The sequence below is a fragment of the Anopheles aquasalis genome, chromosome 2, assembly GCF_943734665.1.
Source record: "Anopheles aquasalis chromosome 2, idAnoAquaMG_Q_19, whole genome shotgun sequence".
Classification (NCBI taxonomy): Eukaryota; Metazoa; Arthropoda; class Insecta; order Diptera; family Culicidae; genus Anopheles; species Anopheles aquasalis.
In genome coordinates this window covers 48,740,001-48,750,000 of record NC_064877.1, presented here as the reverse complement: position 1 = coordinate 48,750,000, position 10,000 = coordinate 48,740,001, and the positions used below count along the sequence as shown (strand labels likewise).

Sequence of the window (10,000 nt, the reverse complement as noted above, 5' to 3'; positions counted from 1 at the left end):
CTTATTCGCACATTTTCTCGTAAATTCCCACATTGCTCACTGTTTAAACTATTACAATGACTGCTGTTTGATCCAAATTCGATGTTCCGGAAATGCTTCCATCGTTACTAGCTCTTACCAGTTCACTCTGTATACTCTCTTTAATACCATGTATGCTTAGATTGGAGTTCTGGGAACACGATGTTCTTCCTATCCTAGAGTGAATCGCGATCACCATGAGATATTCTGAAACTGCATTTGGACAGCAGCTATAGCATTCCTTAAATATAAATTATATTAAATATTTGAAAAATCTCTCTTGTGACCTAGTCATCCTTTGAAAAAAGGGTTTTTTATCATAAAATAGTATAAATTTGACCCTATCTTCTGAGCTGAAGTGAAGTAGAGTGAAAACGAAAACAAAAATTATATTTACAAAAACAGGTTAATACTTTCGCTAAATATCCATAGTATATCAAGCAAGGCGGCAATTAATATCTACTTTTTATAGATGCTCAGACAGGAAATAAGAAGCTCTAACAAACCCGTTGCATTTACCAGCCAGCGATAACGGTACTAAATGAAAAAAGGAAAGTATTCTAGCCTGGTCGCTCTTATCTGGGGACGGGCATAACCATTTTTAAGGGAAAACCGCAGTACCGAAGGTTTGCAACCAGCGCCGAACAAGATGGAACCGCGCAGCACGTAGGGTCTTAAATCGTGCGTTGTCATCGTGCGATGTGCCGTGACGTTGATAGCATTTTTTTTTTGTATTCCCAGAACTGCAGTTCCGCTTAAGCACGATCGGTTAACACACAGCACCGGTCGCGGTCACGAAAGAAAATGCTTCCGGATGGACGAGAAAAAAAGGACAAACAGAAAGACGGTAAACGATGACTGGACGATGTACGCCGTACGCTAATCACACCATGGACACAATCTGCTCTCATCTTAAACTTTATTTAGAGTTCCCATGAGTCAGTGCCCGTGAGACATCTGGGATTCTCACTGGCTTAAAGCTCACCCCCTGACGCATGTCCACTTGCTGCGACATTGTTTGCTACGTGCGTACGTGCCTCCTCACTGTTTCATGTTGAACTTCCCAAATAAATCGTACTCTTATCGGTAACGTATTTCCAATGACTACCCGAAATCATACAGGACGATGAATTGATCTTCGCGTCATTGCCTAGAATGCTTCAAGGCCGATTCATCTGTTTGTGCGTGAATCATAGAAGGCTCCGAGGGTTTTTCCTGATGTTCCGTACAATCGTTAGCCAAACAAGTTGTGCTGCTCAGGAATGGAATATTTACCGTCATTGTCCGACGGAAGTTTCCTTCATCCTAATCGGGTATATTAATCGAGATGTCACACCTCGCGATATCATATTAAAATCCTCACCCACCCAGTTTTCATGGTCGAAGTCTTGCTGTTCGCCAAACCATTATCAGGCACAACTCCTACGCGTTATGCGTCCTTCAGTTCGGGCAAAAGGAATCGAGACAAACATGCGAATCTCTATATACCTGCCCTATCTTAAACTGAACCCGCCGACGACGGCGAAGGCCACTGCGACGCAAGACATGTTCGTGGTTGGTAGCGGCGTTCATTGGCTCCGGTTGCTCTAATCTCAATCGATGCATCGCTAGATCGATCGCAGGCAACACCACACCACCACCCGCCACAGAGTGACCTAGCACCGCACTCTTTCAGCACGTAGACGGCTGGTTCGTTACACGCGTAGACTGCCTCCTTATCAAAGCAACCTTGTCGCAGTTTGCAAAACAGTTATACCACCAGTGCCGTTCGTTTCAACAGGACTACACCACTAGCCATACACCACCACAGTCTCGCCATTCACACTAAGTAGTGCGTTATGTTTTAATGTGTCGCTTTGTCGCAATCATACTATTTTACTGTCATGGCAAAAGCACCACCACGTGTTCGTACAAAAGATTATCCTTCTCCGAACAGTCATCGACACACACTCTCTTCAGTCTGTTGTTTCTTTTACAGAAATACTCCAAATATTTAGCTACTATTACCACTACGAAGAAGTATGCACCACTCACCGGTCGCATGTACACGAATTGGACATTTACTAATGGCGTAACGTTAGCTGCAACTGGCCACCGTTCGCCGCACATTTCGATAAATAGCTTCTTTTATTCCTACACTCAAACAAAGCTGATACTTAAGTTAACACTTGGGTGCAAGCGCAGGCAACTTGATTCCGCCGCGTAGGCGCTGGACTAATTTGTCTCCTCAACTAACGAATATTAGCAGGCGGCTTCAGGCACTTGACGCGCACTGTGTGTGGTACAAAATCGACTTTCTTATCTCCAACCGGGCCACACCGTCCACAAAGATGCGATAAAAAAAGTTAGTATCATCGTTAGATTTGGATTTCGAACCCGCGGGTTCCGATGTGGTGTAGCGATGTGTTATTTTTTTCTTCCACCCTACCATCCATGCGCTGCAATTGAATGTAATCAACAGCACATCGACGATAAAGCCCATGACCAGAGAGTTAATAGATGTTTGATCGCAAGAGCATTAAACTATTTTAATCGGGCCAAGGTACCAATATTTAGGTGTCCAAAAATTCTACCTTAATAAAAGTATATTCGTTGAACAACTGCTGCTTGCTTCATAACCTTCCATTCTAAATCGTTATAAGACGTTACCAACAATGAAAAAGCTGAATGGATTATCTAAAATTATAAGCGACTTCGACGTTACTCTTATATTCTCCAGTGCCGGACCAGATGCCGGACACGCAGACTAATTGACTTAAACAAGTAAAGAGCAGTACCCTTCGTACTGTCCAACATCCCCTCGGATTCACTGCGAATGTGCTTTAACCAGCTGTTGCTGTTTAACGACATTCTTAGTACACGCGAAGCAGGCACGTAATTTTGAACGCGTATGTTTATGTTTGCGTAAACGTGTTCTTCATTGGCCTTATCCTCTCAATTGATGCAAGTCACGGTGAATCGTGCTACCTTTTCGCCTGAGCAAGACAATCGTGCTTGCAACTATCGTGATACCAGCGTTGAGGGGTGGTTGAGCCACTGGTCGTCGACTGTTGCAAAGTGCATTGTGCTGCATTGTTGGCTGGCTTATTTGTTTAATCTTTCATCTAAACAACAATCTCGTATCTGGCATCTGAACTCTGGCTTTCTCATGATTTGCTTCGGTTTTGCTGCAACGGAACACCATCGGGCCACGATCGGAGACGCCCAAAGCTGGTATGGCGTAATAATCTTCCGATAATCATGCTCACCTAAAAATAGATTTAAGGACAAGCGCGCTGCACCAGAAGTGGCCACTCATGGCTTGCTACCCTGGTACCGCTACACTTCCGCAGTAGACTGCTTTGATTTCAGTTTATTGAACAACGAAAAAGGATGGCAAAGCAGCTGAACAACTCCCGGATAGCTCCCGGGGAATACCGTCACTGTAGACAGCTTACTCAATCAAACTGTTTGATCAAACTTGAGAGAACCATTTAGAGTGTTTGACTATCGAAGAACAAAGTCTAGGGAAACACATATTATAGATTAAAAAACCTGCAGCAGACAACAGCAATTGCTGAAAAACTTATCTTATCGTAGTTTTACGTTTCCACTTAAAACGTTTGTTCATCACTTAACCGCGAACCACAAAGCGGTGTGTGCTGTGTTTACTTCACATTCTTCTGCATATTTCACCCAAAAGTTATGCTATCAGCTGCTGCAGCAAATTCTAGGGGGCTCGTCATTAGCTAGGCAGACGCTGTTGCGCTGGTCTACGCAGTTATAAATACGTGCACCGCTCCGGAATCTCCAGACCCCCACCCCACCCCTCACTCCAAGAGCCGCATTTCAACATTTCGCTTGAACACCCCAGCTCAGAGGCTTGGTTGGGTTTGGGCACCGCTACCATGGAGCCGAGAAGAAGGCGACGCTGTTTGCGGCCGGTTTTGCCGAATCATGCTGATCGATCGCATATGGTACGCAGCACGCGACGACGAGGACGGCGGCGACGGTGGGGCAGGCGGAGCGTGGCCCATGTTTACACACTCGCGCGCACTGGCGCAAACCACGAAATCGGGTGCGCCGACGTCATTGAGTCGGTAGGAGGATTTTGCTGGCGCTCTCACTCCGATAGGATCCTTCCGGGCGGGCAAGCATATGTGTGTTGGTCGTCCGGAGGGACGATCGCAATTGAAGAAAGTTGCTGCCGCAATCATACTCAACGTCTTCACCGTAATCTGCCTTTTGTTTATGTGTGTGTGTGTGTCGCAGCGATGAATGATAAGATAAAATAGGTTCTATAAAGTTACTCCAGAAGCCCATCTGGAGGAGCCAACATTGTAACGGCGGCCGTTGCCATCGCCAACTGTGACGTACAAGCATGATCACCACAGCCAGCTTCGCCATGTGATTGCGAAACATCACTCCGCGGCTGTGGCTGCTGCTCGCTGCTCTGTCTCTCTGTCGCGCACTCTCTCTCTCTCTCTCTCTCTCTCTCTGTGGTGGGGTGGGGATCGCGAAATGAACACCAGCGAACGCGGCACGCACGATACTTTGGCCGCCGTCGAATAGGTGCGCGCAAGAATGATAATAATCGAAGCGAGAATCACACGCGCTCGCCACACAACCACACGGAACGCGGCTAGGCCTCTAATCGTGCTGATTCATTGCCCAGCGCCGTAAACTTTGCAGGATTCGTGGTTGCGACAGGAGGCGATCGGAACCGGATAGGAACCGGATATGGGCGGGAATGGAATCAGACTTCTTCTTTGCTTCTGCATTTACATAACCGACGGCTCACACGGCTCGGTGGCTGCGGGCCAAAGTTGGCGCGGCAGTATTGTTTTGAATGACGAATTCGTGGAGTGTACAACACACCACCCACCACCACCCGGACCGTTGTCTCACGATGAGTCTGTCCTCTCTGGTTGGATGTACTTACGGAAACACCTTCCGCCCGTTGGGGTACACCACTTTTCGGTGCGTTGTGAAAATGCGAAGCGACGGAGTATTCCGATCTCGTTGCTGAACGGCCACAACTATCCCACGGCTGCTGCTGCTGCGGTCCAGTGTATTCAAAGTGCACAATCACCACACCAGCAGTTATTCTGCGATCGATTCAGTTGTTGCAGTACGGGTTCTACGGGAATCCACCACCATCACACTTGGTCTTATGCTTTTCCTATGGCCCGTGTCGCCTACTACCATTTCATCATTCAAACACTCGGGCTGCTCTCGTTGAAGGGCGGTCTCGCTCCACCCGACCCGAACCACACACACGCAGCACCAGCTGGCCGTATTTCCATCAACCGCACCCCGGGCAGGGGATAAAACTTGCGGATTTATTCACGGCGGGACGCAGATCGCTTATTTACAACACCCAGCAGCAGCAGCGAAAACTCCACACCAAGTCCAAGTGCCCCCTACCTTCTATCAACCTTGTTCAAAAGTTGACAAAACTGCTCGACTTCATTTCAAGCAGCGAACCCGGCCCGCTAAACAGAAACTGCTCGAAACCAACTTATTTCGAGCAGCTCTGCGTTTACAATTGCACGGGCTTCAAGAGTTCGACTCGCGACTTCGTTTATACTGGTCCGATTCAGCTCCCAGCAGCCTTTAAACGATGATTTTCCGCTGTTTTTCCAAAGTTTTGCCATGATTTTGGATAGAAATTGCGTTCTCTACATGCAGGTATTCGTTTTGGTGACTTCACCTGTCTCTTGTCTGTCGTCTCTCTTCGTGTCTTTGGGTTTTTTAAACCCGTGTCCCTATGGCGTTTTATTCAAATCCTTTTGCCTTTATTCTAACGTCTTTCACAACGCATTTACGGAAATACAAGGGTCCGAAGGGTGAGTTTAGTGTTGAAAGGATGATTTTATAGTTGCTGGATCAAACAATACTAGAATATACTAGAAACGCTGCCCCCCGGGGGAGGCGCTGCGTGCAATCTGAAGGAATTTCTTTAATTTTGTTAACAATCATTTTATTGCGCACGAAATCTTCAATGGATTTTGATAATATTTGGTTTTGTTTTCAACGAAAACATGAACCCATTTTTCATCACACTACGGCCGAATTGATGACTGCGATTGCGATTTAAATAAATTGATTATTATTTATCATATATACAACTCATTGCATTAACAAAGAGATCGATTTGGTAGCAAGAGATTCGATGCAAACGTTTTCTAAAATATTTTTTGAAACTTTTGTGTGTCGACGGAGTGTAGAGCCCCGTAACCGATCCCAAACGTCAAGTTGGCTTTGATTTCCCGCTCTCGGTGTCCGGTTAACGAATCTTTCGAAAAGTACTCCCCGATTGCAGTTCGGCCAAAAAATGGGTTTCTTCCCGAGCTGCTCCGTTTGCGGAAAGTATTCGCCATTCCTAATAGACGAGAAGGTGCTGCGAAATGAGAATGCACGAAGAGCGATAAAAACATGCATTGAGGTAAGTAAACGCCGTGATATTCGGCACAGTTCCGCCGCTCGCAACTAAGATGGTTTTTTGTTTGATGGCGTTCTTTGCAGCGCTCACAGTTTGTTCTATGTCCGATCTGCCTGCCGAATCCGCAGACATCCCTGACGCCCGACTGCCTTCTGACAGATGATGATTTTCATCAACTCGTGCTGGGATTCGAGGTATCGGATCTCGGCGACTTCCAATCACTTGGCATCGCCCAAGTCGTCATCATCTCCAAGGAGACGAAGATAAACCCCCGCTTCAAAGAACTGGCGCGTAAGCCGCTCCCGAAAACGGTGAAGCTGCGCAAACTACTCAAAGCGTTCCCTGACGTTCATCGCATGCGCTTCCGGGACTACGGCTACGAAAAGAGTTGGTTGCGGGAGCTCCAGCAAAGGTGCACCGCTATTAGCAGCTTCTATTTGGACGGAAATACTTTACATTTGCATGACAACTTTGATCTCATGGTCGAACGCACCCCGCTCCACGAACGCACCTCGAACCGGTCCCGGGGACGGAGCTTTATCGATGATTCGCTCAGAATGCGGTTCCCAACATCGGGCCAAGGAACGCGCAATATATCGATGAATAGTTTACGGTCCGTCGCGACGAGCAGAAACGATTCTGCATCTGATCTGGATGACGACGCGATTAGTTCTCAATCGGTTGAGGAATCCCGTCGAACCGCGACGTTGTCACAATCGATCTCGGAACCACGTCGAATGGAGACGGAGTCGGAATCGTTTAACATCAGCTCGCAATCGCGGAATCAGAGTAATACTTCTGTCACATCAAGCTTGGAAAGTTCGAGCGATAACACGGTAATAGGCATGAACCCCACACCTGCACGTAATGTTGGGGTGACCATAGAACATTCGCCGCAACCTGGCCCGAGCGGTTTACAACAGTCAACATTTCCAATGCCTGCTAGGCGCCGAAGCCCCCAAGGTAAGTACCGGCGATCCGAACTTATTTTCGGTAAAAATAGTTGACTTTGGTTTCTGTTTTCCCATTTTTTCAAATGCAGCCATAAATCCTAGGCCGGAAAACTTCAGGGAAGTGCGGGTCGCAGGAGCACGATTGCCACGTGTACCGGGAGGATGATAGCGAAACCTGTTAAAATGATATTTGTGTTCAATTTTTAAGTTTCACGGTTTCCGACGGTTTTTGTTTTGTTCAAATAAATATCCGCCCGTTTGATTGTGGCAAATTGCTCTCTCTTGTTTCTCTCTTTCGATCGATGGCGTAAGCCTTTATTTTACCTGGCAAAACATGAATTACAGAGAACTCGCACTAAAGGTAAATGCTGCCACCGCCGGAAGGAACAACGCAGCCTCGCAACGCATGTCTTCCTTTTTTCGGGCGGCAAATTTCAAACTCATCGCTTAACACGTTCTTACTACCACCTCAGGATTGTGATGTAGAGAGAAAGAAAACCGTGACCGCGACCGTGACCGTGAACTTCGAATACCGCGCGTGTGCGAGTGGGTAAATGGGAACGAAATTGATAACAGAAAATGCATTTAAATGTCTTTTTGGTTGTTCTCCCGTTGAAACACCCCTTCCTCCCCGGTGGCTGCTACTTCGCCTCGTTTATTATTTCCACGCCTGCTTGACGATCTTCTTTGATGCTAGCTGCTTGACGACGAAGGACGTAGTGGTGAGCGCGGTTAACACGATCGTGATGAGGAAGTAGTCAAAGTCTTCCTTCAGCAGATCGAACGTTTTCGAGGGGGATACACGGGTCACGAACAGATCGAGACCGTGCACCAGCACCAGGCAGGTACTTTCGAGTCCGGAAGGTGCCGTATGGATGCCGCGCAGGTTCGCTACCGTTTGATTGTAGTTGACCAGGATTTCGTGCGGCATCGGTAACTCGGGCATGTACGGCATGATGCCTTCTTCGCGCGCTTTTTCCGGCGACGTGACGGGCCGGCGGGGATCCAGCAACGCCCAGGACATTTCGGCAACGGCCCCCGTCGACAGTCCAATCAAAATGTGCTTGCTGGTGATACCCTTCTCGGTGATTGTTTCCTTCAGTGCGGATACCGCCACCGGGAGAATGTAGGATTGGCGTTCAACCATTGGTAGCGGTGGTGCATCCAGCGAGCTCCACACGGTACCGTTGGTCTGCGTTTTACCTTCATACAACTCAATGGACGCTACGGGAAAAAAGTGATGTAATCTTCGGTTAGCATTTCGTACATCAAAGATGGGCCCGGATGGGGCACCAGCTGATCACTCACTGATCTCGGTACGACGTGCTTTGTCGTTGAAGTACGAATAAACAAGCCAGTTTTCCGAGTGCACCATGTGCAGCGGCGGTCGTACGCGCTTATGCGACATTGAAAATACGATGGAACCGGAAACTACGTCTACCAAATGTACATTCATGATATCTGAAATTAAAAAAAACGATTAGGAGGCTGGTGTACAAGTTGGCGACAGGGAGTAACCAAGTGCGCTCACATTTGTGTATGTTGTCGGCACCGTGGGTAGCGACAGCGACTAGATTGGGGTTGATATACTTATACAGAACCGAACGATCGGCCATAACGCGTCCCTGCGAGTGCACGTGCTCGATGGGATTTTTACCCTCGCATGCTATGATCTGTTGCCGCTTGCTACCACCGCTTAAATCGATCTGCCACGATGGAGTGGTCGTCAGCTTCGAGCTCTTCGTTGATGACGGATCGTACTGCACGTGGAAACCGTTCATCTGGCCCGTCTGATGGTTGGCAGTGAACAGATAAAAATTGTCCGCATGTACTTCTAGCGTTTCCGGCACCACATGCGCCACATTCTTATCGTCCAGGAGCAGCAGTGCTTTCAGGAAGTCGGGCCCGGTTTTGTGTAGTAACGAAATTTGCGATACACTGTACGGTAACTCCATCACACCGCCCCCCTGCACTGGCTGGCCCGTGATTGGGTTGAAGATGTACAGTAATCCGTTCAGCGTCGTCCGATCACGGCCAACGATAACACACTGTGCGGGCAGCGGATAGAAGCGCGACGTACGTTGTACAACCAGCTTCATCGGGACGCCATTGGCGAAGCCGACAAAGGACGGCAGGTAGCGGATCCAGTGATGCTTGCCCGATACATTGTCGATACCAAACACCTTGCCACTGTTCGTTACGACGACCAGCATCTTGTGCAGACCGAAATCATCCCGCACCAGTCCCGCACGCTGCGCTTTAGAGGGAGCCGGTCCGACTCCAAGTATGTGCAGGAAAAGGTTCTTCAAATGTAGCGCCTGCGACGAGATACGACGTTGAAAAGCCCCGTACACGTCCCCTAGTGATGGTCATAGAAAGTAGAAAAACGTTAGCTTGCTGGCGTCATAGCTTACTAGAGATCCGTTAAATTACACACAAAACAAAACAAAATAAAAAATCAATCAAAGCAACCAAAAGCTCTCAACATTTGTCGGGTAGAAGCGGCTTACGAGAAAACAAAAGAAACCAAGTCAACTCAGCCTTCTAGAACTACTAATCAATCAAGCCCACAAGAAAACCAAACTAGACGCGCGAATCTCGCCAG

At 47.8% G+C, this 10,000-nt stretch overlaps 3 protein-coding genes across 7 annotated transcripts in view; 1 reads left to right on the top strand and 2 right to left on the bottom strand.

Moving 5' to 3' along the window:
* The window catches only part of LOC126568852 (kelch-like ECH-associated protein 1B), a 9,554-nt gene extending 4,133 nt beyond the window's left edge, over positions 1-5,421 (bottom strand). Inside the window, exon 1 of one of the 4 annotated variants that reach the window (XM_050225503.1) lies at positions 4,940-5,421. Coding sequence is in view for 2 of the 4 variants with exons in the window: in XM_050225501.1 (XP_050081458.1) it covers positions 1,507-1,590 (84 nt within the window). In the remaining 2 variants the exon portion in view is untranslated. Of the gene's footprint in view, positions 93-1,506; positions 1,614-2,052; positions 2,160-4,939 lie in introns of those variants that run through there. The other 3 variants (XM_050225502.1, XM_050225501.1, XM_050225504.1) reach the window with 3 other exon arrangements.
* An 844-nt stretch (positions 5,422-6,265) lies between these two features.
* On the top strand, positions 6,266-7,561 carry LOC126575257 (uncharacterized). The gene is made up of 3 exons (XM_050235871.1): positions 6,266-6,445; positions 6,526-7,405; positions 7,485-7,561. The coding sequence occupies exons 1-3, from the start codon at positions 6,335-6,337 to the stop codon at positions 7,559-7,561; spliced, it is 1,068 nt and encodes a 355-aa protein (XP_050091828.1). The 5' UTR covers positions 6,266-6,334.
* Positions 7,562-7,666: 105 nt separating this feature from the next.
* LOC126568853 (ER membrane protein complex subunit 1) overlaps positions 7,667-10,000 on the bottom strand; it is a 3,946-nt gene continuing 1,612 nt past the window's right edge. Inside the window, exons 4-6 of one of the 2 annotated variants that reach the window (XM_050225505.1) lie at positions 8,927-9,754; positions 8,704-8,856; positions 7,667-8,619 (exon numbers count right to left, since the gene is read on the bottom strand). In XM_050225505.1, coding sequence (XP_050081462.1) covers positions 8,054-8,619; positions 8,704-8,856; positions 8,927-9,754 — 1,547 coding nt within the window. In that variant the 3' untranslated portion in view covers positions 7,667-8,053. The remainder of the gene's footprint in view (positions 8,620-8,703; positions 8,857-8,926; positions 9,755-10,000) is intronic. The other variant, XM_050225506.1, reaches the window with a different exon arrangement.

Bases quoted from the DNA above. Each gene is read 5' to 3' on its own strand.
- LOC126575257 (XM_050235871.1), top strand. From the start codon at position 6,335: ATGGGTTTCTTCCCGAGCTGCTCCGTTTGCGGAAAGTATTCGCCATTC. The intron at 6,446-6,525 runs GTAAGTAAACGC...CGTTCTTTGCAG, and splicing joins CGATAAAAACATGCATTGAG to CGCTCACAGTTTGTTCTATG. The intron at 7,406-7,484 runs GTAAGTACCGGC...TTTCAAATGCAG, and splicing joins TAGGCGCCGAAGCCCCCAAG to CCATAAATCCTAGGCCGGAA.